The sequence below is a fragment of the Protomyctophum parallelum genome (assembly GCF_964188405.1).
Source record: "Protomyctophum parallelum genome assembly, chromosome: 1".
Lineage (NCBI taxonomy): Eukaryota > Metazoa > Chordata > Actinopteri > Myctophiformes > Myctophidae > Protomyctophum > Protomyctophum parallelum.
In genome coordinates, this window is record NC_139697.1 from 19,405,458 (window position 1) to 19,430,507 (window position 25,050).

Below are 25,050 nucleotides of genomic sequence, written 5' to 3' on the forward strand. Positions count from 1 at the left end.
GGACAGAGTAGAATAGGTCTATATGTAAACAAAGCATTGTCAATTTGTCACTGCAACAGACATTTCCCATAAGAAATGCCCATAGGCTATTTTGATTTGTGAATAGCAGAGTCGACCATTTTGGGTGAATTGTAGCCAGGCTATTGTCTGCATTTCATTCAATGACTATATGAATATAGTCCCAACATTCAGTCCTGTGGAGTTATGATCTTATGGATATGTTGATGTTTAATTACGCTTTTTCCCTCTCAAATGCACGCGGTGTGTCATTTGACATGCACAAGGAAAACTAATTGCCTTGATAGGTATGTTCACCTTACTACGCCGCATTTTTCTACATTTAATTATCTGCTGTGGGAGATGTTTATCGTCCTCTTTGCATAGCCCTGTCACGTGGCATGCCTTGTCCAATGAGGACGCAATCTTTGGTGCTCCCGTGCGCGTCAGAGTAGCTTACTCTCTCGGAATCGGTATCTCCTTTTTTCAGTCTCTGGGCTTTTTAAAAAAGAGCCAGAAGCCTCAATGTTGGATGTCGTGCTATGACAACGTCACTGCTCCTCCGTCCTCGCTGGGTCGACCCGTCGGTGATGTTCCTCTACGACAACGGCGTCGGTTCCGATGAAGTGAGCAAGAACATGGAGGGTTTCGCTGGCGGCAACTTTGCGGCGAACCAGTGCAGGAATCTGATGGCGCACCCTGCCTCCTTGGCACCGAGCACCGCGTACTCGTCCGGCGACGTGCCCACCTCTGGCATGGGCGAGCCGGTGAAGCAGTGCAGCCCTTGCTCGGCGGCCCAGAGCTCGTCGAGCGCGTCTCTGCCCTATGGATACTTTGGCAGCGGCTATTACCCGTGCAGAATGTCGCATCACAGCAGCATAAAGTCTTGCGGAACGCAGCCCCCCTCCGCGTACGGGGAGAAATACATGGACACGTCCGCCTCGGGTGACGATTTCACCTCTCGGGCAAAGGAGTTCGCCTTCTACCCGACCTACCCCTCGGGCCCATACCAGCCTGTACCGAGTTACCTGGACGTCCCCGTGGTGCCAACCATCAGTGGGCCGGCGGAGGCCAGACACGAGCCGCTGCTGCCCATGGAAAGCTATCAGCCGTGGACTCTCACCACAAATGGATGGAACAGCCAGGTCTATTGCGCCAAGGAGCAGCCCCAGCCGAGCCACATGTGGAAGACCTCGTTACCAGGTATACGGCTACTTAATCACAATCCAAGCTTTTACCTGGCTGCAACCACAAATATATATATACTGGCAAATAAATGGAGTAATTAAAATATATACTATATATACTAAAATTACATCTATTCATGTAGACCTGCGGTATAGTTATGTTATGTTAAATTACTTACCGGTATTTGTATGCATTTTATTTTGTTTGTTTTTATTTTGTTTTATCGCTAACAACTTTATCTTGTCGTTTACCCATTCAGACGCGGTGTCTCACGTCGGAGGCGACGCGGGTTCGTACCGACGTGGAAGAAAGAAGCGCGTGCCATACACCAAGGTGCAACTGAAGGAACTTGAGCGCGAGTACGCCGCCAATAAATTTATCACGAAGGACAAACGGAGGAGGATATCGGCTCAAACCAACCTGTCCGAGAGACAGGTCACAATATGGTTTCAAAACAGACGCGTAAAGGAGAAGAAAGTTGTCCAGAAAGTGAAACCGATCAGCTAGTTTCTTTTTTTTTTGTAAGGACAACATTGGTGGAAAATAAACAATTTCACACACACACACACACACACACACACACACACACACACACACACACACACACACACACACACACACACACACACACACACACACACACACACACACACACACACACACACACACACACACACACACACACACACACACACACACACACACACACACACACACACACCAATAATAATTCTGGATTGAAACAACGAACTGTTTCCTGAATCCTGACTGAACATGATTCATATATGTGTATGTTGCCAAATGAGTTCCCGGAGCTTTTTGGAACAAAGTGTTGAGCCTGTAAATGCTTGGGGAGCCCACCATTTCACCCATTGTTGTAAAATATTGTTCACGGAGTCCTCATCAGGTGGGGGAGGGAAAAAAAGAGAATTTTGTGACTGTTTTTTCCCTTTTTTGCATGCTCACTATCGGCTCAGGAAAAATAAATCTGAAAAGGAGATTCAAAAGAAGTCAGTGAAGAAAGTGTGTTGGAATTGTTAAATATTAATCCATTCCACTTTCTTTTTAAGAGCTAATCACATGCTTATATGAAGTTTAGACTCATCGGATCCATGCATTCTTCTCAGCCATATACCAAATCCCATGGTGCAATTCGTATTATAACGCTATAGATAATCGTCCTGGATATGTGTGTTCATATCAATCATAGCTTCTTTTTTATGTGTGCGTATTAATGTGGTTGTATATAGAGTAAATTTTCCGGCATGATATCAAGACCATTTGTGTGTCACTTAATATGTCGGTGTTAATGCCCATCTCTTAATAAAAATATGGACTTGGTTGACTCTAATCTGTATAGCCTATATAGCCTACTATTAGTACAGAAATTACCAATTTATTTCACATTTTACATTTAATCAGACCAATTTAGGCTATATGACTTGCTACAAAAACTTAATTGTTCCACCCTCAGACGTTAATATTGGCTTTCACTCCAGCAGGCGTGCAGTGGAAGTAACAATAGCATATAGATGTTTGTTTGATACACAAAATATTGTTTGGGATTATGGTTGTGAATTATTAATACTGAATGTGGCCTTACATTCCAGTCGAGTGAAAAGTGTTAGTCAGCTCCAGGCTGACTTGTTGGAAATGTAAGCTGACATCGCCATCTAGCGACGAGTTTGTGTCAAACTCTCGTTCCACTGATAAACATTCCATACTGTAATAATAGCATAATAATAACAATAATAATATATAATTCTGACAATTACAAATTATGATGGTGGGATGAATGATGGCATTTGTAGAATGTATGAATCATTTTTTTAGCCTGCCCTATATGGAATGGACACATCATCTTAAACATGCAAGATTATTACACCAATGTCCACCAATTTGTTCCTCTTATACATCAGAATATGTCATTACTGTCTGCAGGTCTGAGCTATATACTATTTTTGTTATTTTCTTAATTTTCTTTTTAGGTCAAACCCTTCCCTTCTGACGAATTATGTTATGTGACTTAAGGCCAAGTTGGCTGTTGATTGTTTGAATTCTCTAACCCGGGTCAAAATAAATAGGTATAGTTTATAATGCATTATACAACTTTCTGAAATAAAAATAATAGTCACCGAGCACCGACTCAAAATATAAACAAATTCAAAATAAAAATAAATAAATTAGCAGACCGTTGGTCGATTAAAAAGAGCTCTAATGTCCAGCGAAATTAATGGCAATAAACGCAATACTTGCGTGACATGTTGTAGGCTATGCTAAAACATTGCCTATATAATTTTTTATAGGCTGTATATACTTCATAACATTTCAAAGTTCAGAAAGCCAATTTAATACATGTTCTATAGGCATGTACTGTAAACTGTCCAGGGAGGCTGCATTGTTTCGAATATTGAAATAAATAATCATAAATTGGATTAAGCTACTGCGTCTATATATATTAAATACGACATGGAGCACCGTGATATTTCACTTAGAAAGCATATTGCTGCAGATCAACATTTAGGCCTATATACACTCTTTCATAAATGTGAGAAAATACAGTGCATTGTATATAAAGACAAACCCCCTGCACATAGCCTAATGTGCCTTCTAAACCGAGCAGGTAATTTTAAAACAACCTCTGTAATTTAACAACTTCACGGGTTCTTCGACTTCTCCCGAAATAAAATCGGCACCAGGACACTTGATAAATTTGCTATTGTATTACTCCGGAATCTGTGGAATATGAATATATGAATAAATATATTTGTCATTATTTGACCTATTAAACGAGGCCTATATAGCCTATAGTTTGAACTTCGAAATTGGGAAATGAATGAATATTCAGCCATATAATTATAATATAACACATTCAATATTATAATATATTACACACACCCACACACCGCACAATGAATCTCTATTAATCTAATTAAAATTAAGGAAGAAAGTGATGGACATTCAAAGTGTCCTCAACTGTTTCCATTAACCCGTTATGCGTTATCGCAGGACGAACCTGTGACTACTTAAAATGAAATATTAAGGATGACATTTGTTGCCGGTAATATTAAAAGTATAGGCCATAGCCTTTTATTTTATTTATTTTATATATACGGTAATAATCTAAATTGCATTGTACCATGGTCGTGTTGAAAGTCAAACATGCGAACATATTAACCAGTCACCCCGGCCCTATCGTATCTGTGTTGTTTTGGCCTTGGTTGAGGCCCATATTGTTTTTGTCTTAGCCTATCAATTGTTAACTGTAGGCTACTAGTGTTAACTATAGCATTATAAGTCTACGTTGCACACTTGCACTTGTGCAGTAATATTCTATACATTCAAACCCAACACCAGCTTGGGTGTGGGTTCTTTGGACCCTGCAGGCTTCATATATAGCCTTAAAATGTTCACGCTAATGCTAATTCGTCTGTTTATGCTGCATGCAGCTCAAATGCTCATGATGTTAAACCATAATTCCATATAGTACACCCGTTCGATCATAGATATTCCTGTATTTTCACATAATTCAAACAGCCTAATCTCAAAGTCACAACTAGCTTACTGTCTCTACCATTTCATGCTAACAGCAAGGCCTTGTTTATAGCACCCGGCCTAGCCAAGTTAAACATTGATTTGATTGAATATTTTATTAATCAAAAATGTAAACATCACGGAGGTACAGGACAACACAAAGGTCCCGGGGACTTGTTGTGGTCCTATATGTAGGCTATTACAAGTCCTATGTAGGCCTATTACATGATGTAATAGAGCTATAGGACATCTGGACACAGCAACACAGGGCCACAATACATGTATTAGGCCTACATGTGCACAAGTGCACAACTAAGGGCACACTAAAACCAACATGCATGGTCTTTAGATAGGCTATATGGGGGGGGGGGGGTCGTTTTTTAAGCAATGCCTAATTGCTATAGCAGCTGTATAGGCTATAGTGGGAGGATAATAGTGACAGTTTCTAATACTTTCTCAAACTTTCTTTTCAGTTTTCACTGTGCAGGCTGTATCAGCACCTTGACCGTTACTTTAATTATGTTCAACGTGCTTATAAGAGCATGGACACGCATGGAGGCAACATTAATGTTTTTGTATAGTGAATGTAAATATTTAAATCAACTGGGGGGGGGAAACACTATACAGTAGACTGCCTGAAATCACCTTACAGTAAAAAAAAAACAGCAGGCTGCCTGAAATAGTCCTGCACTAAATCACAGCTATAAACTTTGGATTTGTAAATGTAGTTTTCAGCATGTCAGAATGGAATGGATGTCCGTCTGTAGCCTACATGATATCGCTCAGATTCTGACCATGTAAATGGCAGACTGTGACCAATTTAAGCCATCCACAAGCGATATCCGAGACATTTCCTATACGCAGGCGGGCGGTGGGTGTGTAACGTCGCTGCGTCCTCCTCTGACGTTGCCTCGGCGGCGCGCGCACGTGTTGTAGAATGCAGACGCGAGATTGTCTGCGAGATTGGCAACCACACTTCCTGTAATCCGAACGGCCTGACCTTGTTGGCGTGTAGTGAAAGGGCTCACAGCCCATTGGCTGCAAGAAAGCAAAGCAGCGCTTCATTGGCTTGCTGCAGACCAAAACAAACCTGAAAAGGCCGCCCCCCTCCTCTATGGTCTGTACAATGGCCATGGCCATAGCCATTGTACAAAGGCTGTAATGCGCACAATAACATTCCCCCGCCCAGCCGACGGTCTTCGCAAAAAAAATACCATCTTTGTCTAGATCGGCTTTCCAGCCTCTGATTGGTAGAAAACTGTAGTAGGTTGGATGAGATTTCATTATATGGTGTATGTTTACCTCTTTGGCAGATAAGGTTTTGCTGCCACCTTAAGGCAAAATATGGAACGACGCTCTTTCAAATGCTGCTAAAATGATGAATGAAGTTGTAAAATTATAATTATTCATTTCGCATTTCCTCTTACACGAAAAGAAAGAAGGACCCACGTACACTTTAGGGAGCTCCGTACATTACTTCATGCGGGCTTGCTGATTTGAAGTTAATGGAAAATGGGAAAATGAAGGAGGAAGTATAGGCTATAGTACATGTTCACCTGTGAATCTTTTTGCTGCACTTTCAAATCATCCTGACATTTTTAAAGGGCTGTGCCATTTCACGATTCCATTTAATTTCATAACTTGAATGAAGTTGGCCAGATTTGATTAAACCTCCTGGAAAGGTCATTGTTTTATGCAATTTGGTTGAATGGGGTTTGCATTCTCTCCCACAACAACATATACCACTTTGTTCCATATGTCATGTGAAGAAACTTTACCATGTTGACATATTTTGTATTATTTTCTAACTTTTCCTTCTGATCTTGTAAATGGTTGAAATTGCCAAAATCTGTGGCCCGGGCCGGGTCCATCTCCCATGAGTCTGCATGCATAAATAAAACCCGCGGCCATGCTCTTTACATTGACCTTCGCTGTCTCTTGGCGTACCGTATAGGCTAATGAGTGCCAGGCTATACAACCTTCAGGCGGTCGGCAATATACCTGAAACTTTTCTCCAAGCCTGATCAGAAGGGAGCGTGGACATCATCTTATATGCACCAGAAAGACCTTAGACAGAATCTGATCCAAGGTCATAAACAGCGGTCAAATAGAAGCACTTGACCGAGATTTGCATGAAAGCCGCCTCCGCGTCGCTGATGACATATCTTTGTCTGAGCAGTTCATTGAGCCAGTTTAGCTGGAAAGTATATAGCCTAATTTTGATTTGATGATTGTTATATTGATATTATGAAAAAAATTACAAGCATAATTGTTAAGGTTGTTATTTTAGAGGGATATCACGCAAAACTCGAATTTTATGTGACGATAAGCAAACTAATTAAACCACAAACTGCAGCCTAAAGTGCCCTTTTCGATATACGCAAATTACTGCTTATATATGTTTTTGCCCCTAACCAGAAGAATGAGGGAAACAATGGCATTTCAAACTGTTCAATGTTCACGATTCACGCGAATCTAGTTATATTCTATAGGCTCTGTTGTCGAGGATAAGGAAAGCTCCATGGCTGAAGATAAATTAGTAACATTGATTTGTAGGATATGTAGGCCTACTGCCTTTAGTCCAGCACCTGGGCTAGAGTGGAGGTGCATGCATGCTCTATTACTTTTGTGGGCTAAAGAAGAGACCACTAAACTGTGATCAAGGGAAATGTTATATTCTTATTATAGACTAAGGATTTTCTTATCTGCCTGTTTGTATCGGCCACCACGGTCTGATAGCCTACAGTTTCGTACTCGTCGTCCGAATGCTATACAGATGGTGGGCTAAATAAGAGACCACGAAACTGTGATCATATAGGGACTCGGACATGTTACTATAAGATTTTCTTATGTTTTATCGGCCATGCACCACGGTCTGATGCAGTTTCGTATACTCGTCCGACGGAATCACCTTCGACTGGGGTTTTAGAATGATAGCCTATATTGGGTTGAATGACTATTTGTCAATATTTCGCCACTTTGCTTTTCTAATTCAATGTACAGACACTGTATACCGCACTTCATAACAAATGTAAGCATATATATGTGATTGTTTATTTTCAAACGGTTTACACGGCTTTCTTGCAGAATATTTTCATCACGCATATGACTGTTCGATGCTCATCAAAATCTATAGGTCCATCCTATCTTTGCCGAGGGTATCAGGTGTAGCCTATAGGTGTAGGGTCTACACTGCTACATGTTTTTAACCAAACTATATGCAAGCAATGACCAAGTTCTATCTAAAACAAAAACAGTTGCGCTGATATGGCTGATATCAAATTATTAGAAATTGAAGGCTATATATATATATATATATAAACGTACTCCAGTGGCATTGCATTTTATTGAAAATGTGTAGTTTGAATTGTCAATTAATTAAAACCAAAAAAGATATTAACCCAGTAGCCTAATTGATAAATATCCTTCCATCCATTATGCTCTTTTCTTCCCCGTATAGCCTAAAGCGACTTTGAGTAGAAGAGAGCGCTATATAAATCAGATGTGTTATTATTGTCTTTTGTAAGCTCATATAGTCACATTCAACACTCAATCGCCCAAGATTTAAAATTCAGAGATGGACAGTATTATCTTTTTGTTTGTCGACATTGGCCTAATGCCATCCTCAAACAAAAACCACATTGACAAAGCATGTTAAGTGCATCACTTGAAAGGCTTTTATTTACACAAATATTATCCTGGAATATCCTTTCTATATTAAAATTGCACAGAAGAGGGTGGAGTTGTTGGAGCACTGATTTGGCTTTATATTTGTATTATTATTATCTGAGATAATAATAATATAATGAATAATATTCATCTATGATGAATTCCTGTTCTGTTCTTGTGTCTATTTGTACGTCTCTAAATGTTTTGATGAATTGAACAAGGAAGTTAACAGTCTTTGTATTGAGTTTGTGCTTGAAATGTACTGTAATTCTGCAAACTGTTGATAAATATTTCAATCAATCAATGAGTAGACCTTCCAACGCACCGCTTGCAAATCCTCGCTTATAATATAGCAAGACGTCGTTCCAAATGTTAACCGTTCTTGATGAGATATAAGGCTCTAAATACAACTATATCTCGTGCCACCCTTTACCCCTTATCCCTGAACTTATTTGCCATTTTTTACTATTTTTAAATAGTTCAAATAACTGATCTACAAGCTCACACCGTGTCAATGTAGATTGGCTAGTTGAATTATTTTAAAATAGTATTGGCAATTGCAAATACATTTAGGGATATGGGGTGAGGGGCGGCGCTGCTGGCGCAAGATAGTGCCCATAAATAGTGTTAAAACAAAAAAGAATTCAGTTCTTTGAGCTTATATCCCTTCCAAAAAGTATTTTCCTATGGGCTTACTAGCGGGGGTTTTCTTCAGCTATAGCAACTCTACGCAACTCCGAAACCGCATGTCCGCAGCCGCATTAATCCTTAGACCGTATTTCTCGCAGTGGACAATTTGGCAGATAACAATAATTTTGACTTTATCCATTGGTTTGTCAAAGGTCCTCCCGTTGACCATGGAGTTGATCTGCCTTTTCTGTCCGGCGCCGTAGTCCTCCCCTGTGTGGTCCCTCCTCTGGCCTTCTGTCGTCGCCATCGCACTCGCCCCACATTTCTGTCACCTGTGGATAAATCAATAACAGTTTTTTTTGCCGATTTAAAGAAGTTAACGCATATAGTGTATTCCCGTATACTTTAATTTCTAGCAATGTCTCTGGGGTTATTTGGATGTTTGAAGTTTCGCTCGAGGTAATTTTAGATGTAGGCCATAATCCTCTTCTCAATGCTCTAGTCATACGCAACCCAATAACCGTCTACGTCTCATCAGCCAACTTGAATCTTGGCTCAAGTTGGCTGAGCCAAGATTCAAGTTCAAAAGCAAATTTCTCAAATAGCCTCATGCTTATAGCAACTGTGCGACAACTGCAGGACTAGAAACTGTGTGATGTATTTACAATGGAAAATTGGCCAGATGTGGCTAGCCGCTACCCTATATGCCTTGTTTTGTCTGTGTCATGGGCAATGCGCTCATCCTACACGCGCATCACATAGGCCCACAAGCCATGCAGCACTCTACATAAGTGACTTTCATATTTCATATTCCGTCTTTTTTGTATGGGCGTTGTATAAAAGAGTTGCTCTGATGATATTCTTGTTCAGCTATAGATTTATTAGGCTATTTTGATTTCAAGCTACTATTACACCGTAACCCATATGTCGATGAGTGTATGGATATCCGTCTTTATCATTAAAGACAAAGTGGCCGAGAAGAGTGCCATACTGTTTTTCCATCTTAAACGTTTTAAACAGAAAAAACATTGTTTGCAAGAAAGCTAAATGTCTTTAACTGTCCTTTGGAAGCTGCATGCCAAACACAGTTGTCGTCTTACAAGGTTTTATGGTTGGCTACACCCGTAGTCTAAATGTTGTAGCTTAGTCATTGTCATAAACGTTAAGCTTTCCCTGCTCGCCAAGGCTGAATTCGAATCTTACCTAATTCACATGTAGAAAGCCTAATAGTTTTAGCTCCATTATTTTTTATTTAGTCCAACGCCTTTCATAAGAACATCACAGCAGAATGAATGCAAGGATGTTTGGGCCAAAAGTGTCACTATAGAAATAATATTTTGCTTTCCCTCCTTTTGGCAAAACTCTTTCATAAAAACATTCATGCAGCACATAGGACCATGTCGCTTTCATTTCAGTCACATAAAAAAACCTGATCTTGTGAAATGTTGAACGCAGATGTTATTGTGCAACAGAGAACACTATAAATGCGGTGTTTAATCATAACAAGCCTCCGATGAAACACGATAACAGTGTGCTGTATCACTGTCGCTTTAGGTGAATTGAGACCAATATACACGTACAGCCTGAATATTAGGCTATGCTTATTTGGAATTGGAAGGTGAAGTTCATTAAAGTAAGTTTTTTCTTTCTTTTCTTGTTTCTTTTTTCCTTCTTCCTTTTGTTACAATATCGATCCATCTTGTAACCTAAAGCCATGCCATGCACATGTCTTTAGTCTTTCCCCCAGTTTGGTATAGGCTACATAGTGTCATGTCTATGCATAGTATAGGCTACTGCACGCGGCCATGCAGGAGCAGTATAAAGGCAAAAGCAATCGCATGGTAACTCCATCCGGGGCATACTGTGCCCTTAAATGGTCAGAGGCTCTTCAGTACAAGGCCCTCCGCCGCGGGCGACGACCCTCTCCCTCCCCCGAACTTGAAGTCGACCGCACAGACAAACCGCTTTGGCGTTGAGAGCGTTTACGCTGCGCCATATATACTGTCTCTGTTTTAACTTTTAACCTATACAAAACTGTATCAGGTCGATCGCCCCTGTGGAATGTATCAGGAAATCCAAAACAGAATCCAGGCATTTTACAAATGCTATTTTACAACTCTTTGATGGATGTACTATGGCCAAACTTGAACTATGTCTTTAAGTTTTAAACACATTTCAAATGTCTACACAGCCATTATGCCATATGGGTTTATTATGTTAAAAGTAAGTTAAGCTCTTACCTGTTTAGGTTTCGATTCGTATAGTGTAGTAGGCTATGTATGTTTTTCTTTCGTCGCAGGAAAATCTCGGCTGCTGACTTTGAGTCCGTATAGGTGGCGACTTCCTATCACGCCTGGCCAGTTTTGTGGTGTCTGGCTGAGGAGAAAAAAAGACTCTTTAGAACACTATATAGGAGCTATAAAACGCAGGTCTGTGCAGAGCTGGCTTTGGTTTTCCAGGGCACCCTGTGCTCAATTACAGCTTAAAAGCTCCAACACAAGTCGTAGAATTTGTCTGGATTGACTGAGAGGCGGAGCGTGTGGTCGCATAGACTGGAGTTGTTTGTGACCCTACAATTTATCCAAATAAATTGGCCTATCAAAGAGACGATGGATCGGATGGATGACACGCATTGCATGGTAGTTCCCCGTCCTGATACAGTCACCGGTTTTTACTTTGTACATGGAGCGTCTTAGCAAATGGGATATTTTAAGGTTATGTTACATAGCCTATATGTGCCAGGCAGCATGGCGCAACTTGCTGCCCCAGCAGCCCCATGTGTACACCGGCCGGATTTGGGTAAAGCGGTGGGGGCACAGAGTCCCGGCGGTCCTAATCCGTGCTCAGGTCTCTCATTCACAGCACATTAGCGTCAGGTTGCATGGCTCTCCCAAACTAGCTCGACGGTGGCCTCTCTGATTGAGGTGTTCACGCGTAAAGTGATACGTTAATGGGCTATTTCTGCAAATATTACATTCTAAACAGTATAGGCTATTGGATAAATACAAAATAAAAAATAAAATCGTGTTTTATAAGTGTTTTTAATGAGTGAGGTTCCAAATAGCCTACAGTATAGTGTTTCAGTTTAAAAATCTCTGCTTATTTATTTTTGCTGCCCTGAAACCTCAAATACTAACTCCCTGTATAGCCTATAACCAGCGGCATATTTCAAGGAATGACATTACAGATTAAAAATTGATTTTAAAATTGTACACTGGATGAAATGTTACTAGATTATTTTGCGCAATAACTGTGAGATATAGCAGCGGTCATTTTTAATTCTGTGCAGCATTGCCCTCTTTGGTAAGATGTCCCGCCTTTGGTCTTTTTCCTATATATCACATGCATGTTTATATCAACAAAACGGGATTAAAGGCATTTTAAAATGCTGGGTAATAGAAGATACATGACATGGATGGAAAAATCACTAGATGAACACTTAAAACATGGCTAGTGAGTTCCAGCAGGCTATTATTTATTTTTAATAGTCTGCATATTACTCATGAGTCATGCATATTAAAATATTTGCGCCCAAACTGGGTGGAACTGGAGACACATGCAGGGTAACTGGTGTATTTGGCGGCCTTATAACTGCTTTCGGGGCACTTTGAGTATGGGCTACTGCCCACGTGCGAGTCTAAAAAGCAAAACGGGAGTTTAGCATCATGGAATAGAATACTATTATTTTAAATGTATAGGCTAAAGTGGTGCGTATAGACCTATACTGTGGACTTTAATTGACCATCAATTCCTGTAGATTTTATGAATCCATTCACATGCACCCGCAAGGTTTCGGTAGAGGGTATTGATCTCGTATTATATTCTTCCACTGCTGTCGTAGACAAAATAGTAAAATGTTTTAATTTTTGATTGTCAGAAGCTGTTCAGCTGATCCGATATTGTAGAGCTATACATTCTAGGTAAATTAGTCTGCCTATAAATGAGTAGTTAGTAGTTTTTGTCGAAAGTTTTGCCGTCCATACAGCCAGGGAAAAACATCAAGCGTTACTTGAACATGACCATGATAACCAAATGTTCACTAGGCCAAATGCAGTGCTGTAAACTGTTAACTAATGACGACCAAACATTTTCAAAGACAGACTTCAAAACCAACCGGCTTGTATAGCTTACGCCTATTGCCTATAGACTCATTTGGTTGCTGTTTGTTTGTTTTGTCTGGGACTATTAATGATTTAATCTTTTGGTTCAAAGTTTAGGCTCACATTTTGTATTTTATTAAATGGCCATTAATGCGTATTTTTCCACGTTCCGTCATGAAATAGCCTATATGATATTCAATAAAGGTCTAATTACATGCATTATTAAAGCGTACATCGCATATTATGAGGAATTGACATTCAATGTAGTTAAACCTTCGATTGCGATTTGTCATAGGCTGTACATTTTAACAGCCCGTGCGTTTATATATATTTTTTCTCTGACTTGCTGCATGTTGAGGAATTCATTTAGACCTTACATAGCGATAAACCACCAATGTCAAGCTTCAAGACATGCAGTAGTATGTCTCTTACTCATTCACTCTCCTACACACACACACACACACACACACACACACACACACACACACACACACACACACACACACACACACACACACACACACACACACACACACACACACACACACCTAGGCTACACCTTCAATGAATAACTCCATTTAAGAACACACGCACACACACACACACACACACACACACACACACACACACACCCACACACACACACACACACACACACACACACACACACACACACACAGCTGAAAATCTGTCAATTTCTCCCGTCGGTCACGTGACCTACGCCTCCCTGGAATGGATGGAGATGGCCCTCCACGTCAGCTTACGTCTCAAAATTTCTGCCTCGCGAACCTGCTTCAAAGAGGCACGAGTCACGGCGCCTCAGAGCCATGTTAAGGGCGGCTATAGAGGCGAACCCAACATAGAAAAGTGTAGCGTGGAGGAATGATGGATTTTGACGAGAGGGTTCCCGTCGGATCGAACATGTATCTACCCAGTTGCACCTACTACGTGTCGGCGGGGGCTGACTTCTCCGGTCTGCCCTCGTTTTTGTCCCAAACCCCGTCTACCCGCCCCATGACATATTCCTACTCCTCTAACCTGCCGCAGGTCCAGCCCGTGCGAGAGGTGACGTTCAGGGACTATGCAGCCATTGACGCCTCCGCTAAATGGCCGCACCGGGGGAACTTGCCCCAGTGCTACCCCAGCGCGGAGGACATGGTGCACAGGGACTGTCTGTCGGCGCAGTCGGCAGTTGGGGACATGTTCGCCAAAAACAACCCCGCCGCCTATCACCACCACCACCACCACCACACGGGCGCGGGCTCTGCTGCTGCCTCCAATTTCTACGGGAATCATGTCGGCAGAAACGGTGTGCTGCCCCAAGCATTCGACCAGTTTTTCGAGACGGCGTACGGTAACACGTCGGAGAGCTCTTCCACAAATGACTACACGGGGGACAAAACGGCCACCAAGCAGCCGAGCTCTACCGCTGCGCCGGAGAGCACGCCTTCGTGCCGGGACACCGAGGGGAAGGAGCCCCGTGAGGAAGCCAGCAGCCCAGAGTCATCTTCCGGCAACAATGAGGAGAAATCGAGCAGCAGCAGTACGTATTAAGTCAGCGCCTTGGTTATGAGAGAAAGTTTGCAATCTAGCGCGCTGCTGTTAAAATTTTTATATGCTGTTTTATAAGCATATAAGGTTTATTGAGGGCCTGTAGATTTCCCCAACAAAACTTTGTTATAAACTGCGGGATCACGTGCTTGGAATTGAAATTGGCCGTGAAAGACCATGCAGGCCATGCAGTGATTTTTCTAACGCTCCCCGATGTTTGCAAAAAAGAAACTATATATATATGCGTATACATCATAATACACCATGGTCTTAATTCCGTGTATCATAAATGTACTAGTGTCACGGTTTCTTAGCGTTAAAGGAGCGCTTGCATGTAATGAGGGTGGTGCCTCTGGTTTAGGGTTTAGCACATACTAGCCCTTGTGTTAAAGCCATTATGGAGTGTGCATATATTCTACCATTGTATATTTTTCATGTCCTCTTGATTCGTGATATAGACAGAATATTTCTTTCAAATAAATAAATAAAATATAGCCTATATTTACAACATCTAAATATATCATCCAAATGGCCGTGGCCACTAGGATTCAAGGGGAAGCTTGTTGTTTTGTTTTGTTTTTCTTGGTGGGAAAAGGTCAATGCTATAGTGTGTTGTAGGCAATCCAATGATTTGTACTGGTTTAAGTCTGATTATACTTTTTAACATAAGTTTCCTAAAATATGAAAACAAGACAAAAATGATCAACACTATATGGAGATGTTTTTCGTCCATGCGTAATATGGGTAACATTAAGGCGCATATAATCCTTGGCTAATTTGAGCTGTTTATATTTTTTCCATCCAAATACCATTATATATACTCTTCTCTTTTCCCCCTGCAGATGGACAGAGGACACGTAAGAAACGGTGTCCGTATTCCAAATACCAGATCAGAGAACTTGAACGAGAATTTTTCTTCAGTGTGTACATTAACAAGGAGAAACGTCTGCAGCTCTCGCGGATGCTCAACCTCACTGATCGACAAGTGAAGATTTGGTTCCAGAATCGTCGCATGAAGGAGAAGAAGCTGAACAGAGACAGATTACAATATTACACGTCCAATCCTCTACTGTAGGGGTGTCGGCGGGGGGGGGGGGGGGGGGGGGGGGGGGATCAAACAACAGCCACAGCTGCGATCCTCTGGCGTGGGACTGACGGACTGATTGACGGGCGGTGTCTTTTGCCTCCAACAATGGCCGCAACAGCAGCAACAACATGCTCGACGGTTAATTTCAAGTTCGAGGACATGCTGTAAAACATGATTTGAATCATTTAAAGGATGAGCATGAATTGAGGCCCTCTAATGACTTTATTTCGCTCCTCAGATTTCATTAGAAAATATTAAAGCGGAATTAGTCTTCACTAAAGCTATATGCCGCTTGTGAAGGCTCGTAGCCTGTACTGTTGTGAGTCACAGACCGCCTTGTTAATTTTCCTTTCACGCGGGCAACATTACCAGTCTGTAATAGACTGACCCCAGTGTATTTTGTAATCAAAAGACGTATTTTATTTTTGTATGTCTTTAAGTCAGAAGAAGTTGTAACGTTGTGGGTTCTTGATGGTAAATATGGGACTTAACTGAGACTAAAGACTTTGGTGTGACCAAATAATGCGTCTGTGCGGATGAGAATGTAATGTGTTTTCTGTTTGTGAACTTATTTATTTTGTAGCCACTTGTTTACTATGTCATTTAATGTCACGGCTAACCAAGTTTAAAGTCCATCCAGGAACAGGCTGTTGGGAGTCCCTGTTCAGTTTGGGCTGACCACAAATTGTATTATTGACCTTCAAGTAGACTGATATGAGGGCTGATATTTCTATTTGTGTATAGCTTTCACCACCCGTTCCACATTTGTTTTTTCAATTTGTGGAGTCTATTAATACCAATCATGTGATAATTAGTTATACAGGCCAAACCAGAGATAAGCTTGTATAGTTAGATCCACGGGTCGACTTGCACTGAGATATACAGGCCTTAAACACACTCATACAGGTTATATGCAATGGCCTTCTCGGTATGTCGACACATTGATTCAACACGACAGAATATTTTTTTCATTACTCAGTGATCCTTTTGGTACGTTATTGTCTAAATAACAATACATTAAATACATTTTTCAGACGTCTTGTCATTGGTCAGGGTCATCGCATTGAATCAGTTGCTATGATATGCCCAAAATATTCTGTATTATCCTATATTTCGAAATTAAAAATGAAAAGATTATTGAAACAATTGACATTGTGCCTGGTTGTTGTTTTATAAACCCGCATTCATTCCATTCAGCATGTAACGTGCACGTTTGTAAGCCTATATATAGGCGTATACGCTTATACGGAAATTCCGCGTCGCCTTACATTTACGCACGTAGAATTCGGACAAAAAATTTATATTTTTACCTCTTTCTGTAACATTCATAGGTTTGTACATATATATATGGACAACGTGTAAAAACGGCGTAATTACTATAGATCCTATATAACGCCAAACTACTGCACTGGTTGAATGTAGGCTATGTTAGGCCTACCAAGATATGAAAATAATGCGCATGTTTGTCAGGAAACAATAAATGAAGACAAATTAAGACTATATAATAATATATAATATATATAATCTAGTTTATATATAAACTTGTCATCCCCATCTCAATGTGTGTTTTAGCGATATGCTTTCCTAAATTTCAAATCGTAGTCGGACTACGGTAGTCCATAAAGTCAATTACATTGTGAGATTGTATTATTTTTTAGGAAACAGAGCTTATGTATAGTGAAATTCATTGGCTTTGAACTTCTTTCTCTATTCCACTCTTAATAACGTCTGTTGTGACCGCATGCTGCACGCATTTAAAATGTTGCTCTATATGCACTTTTGTGTGTGTGTGTGTGTGTGTGTGTGTGTGTGTGTGTGTGTGTGTGTGTGTGTGTGTGTGTGTGTGTGTGTGTGTGTGTGTGTGTGTGTGTGTGTGTGTGTGTGTGTGTGTGTGTGTGTGTGTGTGTGTGTGTGTGTGTGTGTGTGTGTGTGTGTCTCTTTATAACCTGTCATTCACTCATTGGGTTTGAAAATACTTTTCTAACAACATTCTCCTTTAGCACGGACCGCCATATTTGCTGTTGTTATCACTGTGTTTATGGGAGCTAGCCGCAGCGCATTGGCGTTCATATATGACAGTCAAAAGGGCCATAAACGGGGGAGAGAGGCTGAAGTTTATGGTTGCTTCTCTCTGCCATAGTCCGGCCTTGCCTTCGCGCATCCTTTACTGCGCGCTGGAATTCCGTCCCTAATTACGGGACATCCTCCCCGTTGCCGCGGCAACGCAACCATAAAAGCTGTCTGAGAGTCTGGAGCATTTGTACAATTGGAGTGCAGTGCAATAAACTGTCTGAGACCCAAGGTTATTAACTGTGTTACCAGGGAGGCGAGAGAGACAACAGGGAGGGGACGGATAGGAAAAGCTCCCGCTTGCCCATCGACTTCATTTGAGAATGTTTTCCCCATTGCGCGGTTTATCCACCTCGATTCGGGGGTGGTGGTGGTGGTGGCGGCGACGACTGGACTGACGACTACCTGCTCCTTGCCGCCGGGCGGCGCTAATGGGACCAATGTCATGGCCGTGGATCTTTTTCTGTCTGCAGCCGCTCGCAACAAGAATGCCTCAACATGCATGCATGCAGGTAAAAGTTATTTACGCACACAGCAAGGCTGTATAAGTTATTCTGTGCCATTCGACATCATGTGTGCTTGTTTCAGTATACTGACTGAGTCTAGAGTAGACTCTGCTATTGCACGTGGAGGCAATGTGTATGTGTTTTCCCTGGCCCTGACAATAGCGTATAACTATAATATTGCATGGTGTTTTAAGGTCCGTGCGGTAGGCTATAGTATTACTGGAGGCCCTAATAAGGCAACACATCTGTGCCAAGCCTCCATGCTGCATGTGCTATTCATTTTGCTGAGCTCGGAGTATTTATGGTTGAGGTGTAGCATGGTATACGCGTGTACCTGGCTAAATCCGCAACCCATACAACCCATGGCAGCTACGGCTGTTCTGGGTTTGGGTAACTGTGCCTTAATTATTTCAAATGGAAGTAGTTAATGTCTGTCTTAACGACAGAGTAGTGAGCTGGTGGATGTTGGATACAAAATCAGGCTAATGATTCCATTTTCTGATGGTCTCCGTGCTAATGCACCTCCTCTTAAATCACAACAACCATAGCGGGGCCTTTGCTCGTTCATGGTCCACAGCTTTTCATCAAGAAATCCGTCTCTGCAGCATTTGGTGTCCTTCCAAAACACATCATTCTCCGCGTGTGCCAAGTGTATGAAGGATGTGATTGAGAACGTAGATTCGATTGTGATATGGCAGATCGTGTCTCCCTTTCCTTCCTGTCTTTCAGGGAAACATGCAGTGCCGAGGGAGGGAGGGGGGGTGTGGGGGGTATTCGGTGTCAGTCCAAGGCGTGAGGGGTTATTCTGGACCTACAAGCGTGTGGACCATGAGCCCCCTTTTCCTTTGTCTCTTGTGAAAAATAAATGCTTCCGCTGGATGTAATAAAACGCCGCATTATTGTTCATAACTGCACTCGGGACGAACATGATCCGGCTCAAACGGCCTCTTCGGCCACGATTATATGGGCCTGATCAAAGCCAGTGGTCAGAGTCGACTGTTTTAAGGAAATAATAGCTGGGCAGCTGCATGTGAAAATGAAGATTTAATAGATGCAATTAATAACTGTAAGTCTGTAACACAACGATATGGATAGGGGCCTTGATGCCAATATACAGCACCATGAAGTGTGCGGACCAAAACAATTTAACATGGGTGCACATAATTAATTGATGTGGGTATTCAGTTTCCGTAGTGGCTCGTGTGTCTTATAAGGGCGGAGATAGTCGTGTAGGAATTTATTTATATATATATATATATATATATATATATATATATATATATATATATATATATATAGCGTTTGATTAGTGTGTGTCTGCACGTTTAGGGGAGTTTATTACTTAAAGCACAAATGGTCAGTGCGGCTTTGACAAAGCCCACCATGCAGTTTCCCTTTCTCAAATTCACCAATTTATGAAACAATAGCCCTAGCCTGGCTTATTGTGTTAACTATATCTACAAAGTACATGGTATCAAAAACGGTAAACAATAATATATTGTTTTGTATTTTTGACGTTTAGTTTTAGCAGACTTGTTCATTTCTAGCGCCAACGCGCTAATGGACAAGCCAGTGTACTTTCACTGACAAATGACCTGCCAATTGACAGACTATTTGAAAACTCAAATGAGCCTAATTTACGTATCTCTTCCAAATTTTACCCTATATGGACTCCAGGCCACAAACAAGCCCGGGGGGCTCCCGGCCACCTGGCCCTGGTAATGGCAAAGCTGGGTGAGATTAACTTCAACCTGGAGGGAGCACATGGCCAAGGACACCGCGAAATAGTGGGAGAGTTTTATTGTTGTCCTTATTGCACCAAATTGGACCGGCAGGATGACTTGTATGTGCATTGTGTCTCATTGCTGCATGTGGCACCCACACAGGGGGGCCGCATTTGGTCATTCCAATCATGTAATGTTTGTACAAACAAATAGTTTCTATACTCTATTTTGTGCAATTTCTTGTTTAAACGTGCTGCATGGCTCTCCGGTCATATAGGGTAAAGCTTGTGGTCACACGAAATAATATTTACATGTTCTCTAACAGTCTATAAACGAAAGTAAAGTTTTTTACTACTCCTTACCACGCTGTGCGTAATGATCAGTTTGGCCCGCAAGGAACCATTATCATTTTTAAATAAACATTGGACTAAACTGACGTAAAATGTAAGGAAATGTCTTGTAATCCGAACTGTACATATATACCTTAAGTATAACGTATGTACATTTTTCATTTATTCTCATACTGATTTACATTGTCATGTGACTATATATGAAATTAAAATGTGGGTAAATCGGCTTTAGCGGCTTGGAATGTCAACATCACGTATATTATGTTTTTTATTAAAGCGTCCAATGTTGAATTAAAACAGGGCGTAAATTGCTGTGTTTTTGTAAACTGCTATCGAAAACGTAGATTTATTTTTGCCTGATATGGTGACATCGCGGTCTCGTTTGCTATAGTGTTTACGCACGGCCCCTTTTTTATTTTTATGAATATTTGCTTATAAATTCTAACCTCGGTGGCACCATGGGCCATGGACCATGGTACATTTTTACTCATGTGCCATTGCCCATGGCACATGAGTAAAAAATTACATATGCTTAGTTTATAAATCACAAGATAATACAATAACATGAGGAGGTCACCTGAAGACCCGTACAATTTTAGCAAGTCTCTTTGTCTGGAAAAATAGTGTACTTGGGTGCTTGTTATTCAGTCGACCAGGTATACAGGATTATCCTTAACACCACTCCTTTTTTATACTGCAGAGGGACGCATACCTACTATCTTTATCTTCAGGCAAGACGATGCACCAGGAAAAAAAAAACTCTTTTGCCAAAGGCGAATCTTCTACAATTAAAGCATTTTATCACCATCCACTTCAGTGGCATGTTATTTTATGCCTTTGTTGTTGCATGGGTTTCAGTAACCAAGTGCTTTTAATCTCAATTGGCCAGTATAATGGGATGCTTTATTTAACCTCTGCTGGCATTTTTTTTTATGAGTTAGTCATATTTGAAACGAAAGGGATTTGTTTTGGGGTTTTTCAAACTTCATAATCACCCTTTGATGTATTTAAAACTACAAACTGATAGTCCTGGTTGTGTCTTTTAGCATTTTAATTTTTTTAAGCATTTATAGCCTGTAATCTGGTCTTTATGGTATAACATTTATTCTACAAATGGGGAAACAAAAACTTCTTCACTGCTAAAATAACTAGCCTGTCTGTGTGGTATTTCACGTGCTTTGCGAGCGTCCATGAGCGCAATTTGAACATGTTCTAAAGTTTATATCGTGGAAGACTTTTCTACTTTATATATAGGGTAATGGTGGTGCATTAAACCGAGGTGAGAGAACACACTGATGGCTGTGCTGTCTGCTTTCTCTGCCTCAGCCCCATGATGGATATGACTACGTAGCCTCGGAGTGGGAGGGACTGCCCGGCTCTAAGCCTCTCCATTGGCTTTCCAGTCAGCACGGCAGAGAGGGGGGTACCTCTAATCATATCCAGCATGTTTTGCACAAGAAATGTCAGCCAGAAAGGGCTATCTTCTCCCTTCGCCAAAATACACCACAATAATGTCATGTTCGGACAGTCCGTCAGGAAATGCGTTTTTAGTGGATTCTCTGATCAGTGGCCGCACCGAGGGCGGTGGAGGGCACTACCCAGGGAGCGCCGTGTGTGTGCCCCATAGCGCCGCTACAGATGTGCCTTACGGACTACACAACTATGGATACTTCCCAGGTATGGGTAAGCGGACCGAGGTCGCCCCCCAAGCTATGGTGCCCGCGTCAGGGGCATACATGTCTAGCATGGAGATGTGGATGGACGCGCAGAGGTCATGTCGAATGGAACAAGAGCAGCCGGTGGGTCCCCAGGTCGCGCCCTGCTCCTTCCCGCAGAACATTAAGGAAGAGAGTGCTTACTGTCTGTATGAGCCGCAGAAGTGCCCCAAAGCTTCCACTGCCGAAGACCTCACGTATTCCCGGCTAACTACAGCTGGCGCCGGCTCGGGCTCGTGCACAGTCACGGATGGAGGTGGCGGCGGGGGCTCTGTGCCTGTGCCGGGCTACTTCCGCTTGTCTCAGACGCACGCACATTCTCATAAACTTTACAACGGCCCCCAGCCGAACCCTTCCCATTCTCATTTTGGCCTACACCCCCCTGCGCCCGCTCGCTTCCACACTCCGCCGACGCCGACCTCCACTGCACCAGCCACGGCGCAGGAGGGAAGAAACACCGAGGAGCCAGTCTCCTCGGGAAACGGAGCCCTGCAGGCGCACGCACGGCCGGCGGAGCTCGACGAGGCACGGGAGTCGTCGGATGCAGAAGCTTCCTCTGCTGACGAGGCAGAAGAGGCTGACAAAGAGAAGGCGACAAAGGCCACCAAAGGTGAGCGTTGGGATCGTTTAAGGTGTGGTTCTTCACAGTTGTTTTGGATTGCATGCTATGCAGGTATGCGACGCTTGAAGGATTTCCACGCACCTGTCAGTGAAGCTTTTAGTAAACTTTATGGCTCCAGCAACAATTCAAGTGGCGCTTTTTGAAAGCTGTATGTATATATATAAACAAGTAGGCTATCTTTGCTGCCATTGACACCAATAATTGTTATTTTTGCTTTTCTACAAAAGCAGGGATATGATCTCTTAAATAATAGCAGAACAACACATAACAGTCAATGCGTCTTTAAACCAAAACATATAAGCATATGAGTCAAAGTGACAGGGAACGTTTTACCTAATGTTTGTGAAGTCAGCAAAGTTCGAATAAAATGTGAAACGTTAAAATAGGCCTGCACTAAGCTGTATATAAACAACACGTACTTCGAAAGATATTTTACAGCTGCGTAAAACTGCATAGCACAGACATAAATAGTACTAAGTCCATGAGCCATGCCCATAATGTCTTTATCTATACTACCATTTTTCCCCATGGTTGTTGTGATGTTTAAACTTTAACCTTTGTTCGACCACTGGTGTAAACATGTATAATTGACAATTATTCTAAATTCTGCAATTCTGAGTAGCACGTTTCAAGCTTGTTCATTATTCAAGCTAGGCTAAAGTCAAGGGAATCAAATGGTGAGGCCTATATTTTACGCATACCTTCCAACACACACACACACACACACACACACACACACACACACACACACACACACACACACACACACACACACACACACACACACACACACAAGGGAGGGGGGAAGAGACTAGACTATATGGCTAGTCCTAGACAGTAAAATAGTGCACAATGTGAATAACTGAATAACTATAGTACTGAATTGACCCAAATTGACCCTTATGTTTACTCTCATAATTGCATGCGCTAGGTAGCTATAGTTCCCCCCCACTCATGTTATACAGCACGAACTATAGCAATATATTATCATGCATGTATCTCCTATATTTTCCCCTATAGGAGACACAAAAAGCGAAAGCACGGCCAACTGGCTGACAGCGAAAAGCGGCAGGAAGAAACGTTGCCCTTACACCAAGCACCAGACACTGGAGCTCGAGAAGGAGTTCCTCTTCAACATGTACCTGACTCGCGAGCGTCGCCTAGAGATCAGTAAGGGCGTGCACCTGACCGACAGACAGGTCAAAATCTGGTTCCAGAACCGCAGAATGAAACTCAAGAAAATGACGCGAGAAAACAGGATCCGCGAACTCACGTCCAATTATGGCTTTTCGTGATGAACAAGAGAAAAACATAACGTGAAATTTTGGTGGAAGGTATAATGAATCAAATGACTCATTTCATTTGTGGAGGAGGGGAGGATCGAGGGGGGGGGGGCATATTTTCAGGCTTAGCTAAAAGCCAATGCAACGTCCTCTGAAGCTACTGAGAAAAAAAAAGAAAATCGTTTCACCCTGTTTTTCTGATGTTGTGTTTTGTATTGTTGATTCCATTCTGTTATATTTCTGTCGTCCTGCAGTTGAATATTTTTGTCGTCAGAGGAATTAAATTGATGCAATTCAAAACAGTCGTTCCTATACGGAACATGGTAAAGCCGGAACAATAGCCTACAAATATATACCAAAATAGTATATTTCTAAATTGAGTTATCCAAATTTAAAACATGTGTATTTTTTAACATTGGAATTGCATGGTTAAACCTATTCAGAACTATTTTTTGAAACATAATAGGCATAATGCCTATACACACGGGATTGATAATTCACCATTGGTCATTATAGTTGTAGTAGGCTACCATGCTATGTAGGCCTATTCTATGTATGAGCTAAATGTATAAATTGAGGGGGGAAACTCGGCGTAAACCGAGGAACATGTGCAACGTGGAGGAATGTTTTTATTGTACATTATGGTGTAAATATGACCTTGTGTTTTTGTGTAATGCTTAATAAATTATCAGTGCGCATTTAATGAGTATAGCAGCTTAGATTTGCATCATTCATTTGGTATTTATTGGTATTTGTTGTATATTGTGGGCTGTCTGAAATTATCAGAGTATGGCTATATACTGCTTTGTCTACAGCTCTGTTCTAAATAGGCTATAGCCTATACTAGGCTACTATATATATATTTTTGTATTAACGATACATTTGTAACCGAAGATGTGATGCAGCTATTTGCATGTTGTCTTGTTTGGGTAGCATATACGCTAAAAATGTTTTAAGGGCCACTCTATATGGCTATCGGAAATAATGAACGTATTATCCTCCTAGCCAAGGAGGCTATAACGTG

The 25,050-nt window shown here is 41.6% G+C and overlaps 3 protein-coding genes and 1 long non-coding RNA gene across 4 annotated transcripts; 3 read left to right on the forward strand and 1 right to left on the reverse strand.

The window, feature by feature from the left end:
- Positions 1-507: 507 nt before the first annotated feature.
- Positions 508-2,536, forward strand: hoxa13a (homeobox A13a). The gene is made up of 2 exons (XM_083769021.1): positions 508-1,200; positions 1,445-2,536. The coding sequence occupies exons 1-2, from the start codon at positions 540-542 to the stop codon at positions 1,690-1,692; spliced, it is 909 nt and encodes a 302-aa protein (XP_083625147.1). The 5' UTR covers positions 508-539; the 3' UTR covers positions 1,693-2,536.
- A 5,843-nt stretch (positions 2,537-8,379) lies between these two features.
- LOC310870170 lies at positions 8,380-22,390 on the reverse strand. The gene is made up of 3 exons (XR_014570216.1): positions 22,266-22,390; positions 11,259-11,394; positions 8,380-9,350 (listed from the first exon to the last, which is right to left on the reverse strand). It is a non-coding gene; the product is annotated as an uncharacterized lncRNA (long non-coding RNA).
- On the forward strand, positions 13,851-15,744 carry hoxa11a (homeobox A11a; the record flags this gene model as incomplete). The annotated part of the gene is given in 5 exon segments (XM_083781245.1): positions 13,851-13,878; positions 13,881-13,925; positions 13,928-13,998; positions 14,001-14,661; positions 15,512-15,744. Coding segments are annotated over 5 exon segments (1,038 nt in total).
- LOC310870153 (homeobox protein Hox-A10a-like) lies at positions 21,867-24,735 on the forward strand (the record flags this gene model as incomplete). The annotated part of the gene is made up of 2 exons (XM_083781230.1): positions 21,867-22,731; positions 23,764-24,735. The coding sequence occupies 2 exons, from the start codon at positions 21,867-21,869 to the stop codon at positions 24,036-24,038; spliced, it is 1,140 nt and encodes a 379-aa protein (XP_083637356.1). The 3' UTR covers positions 24,039-24,735.
- Positions 24,736-25,050: the final 315 nt, after the last annotated feature.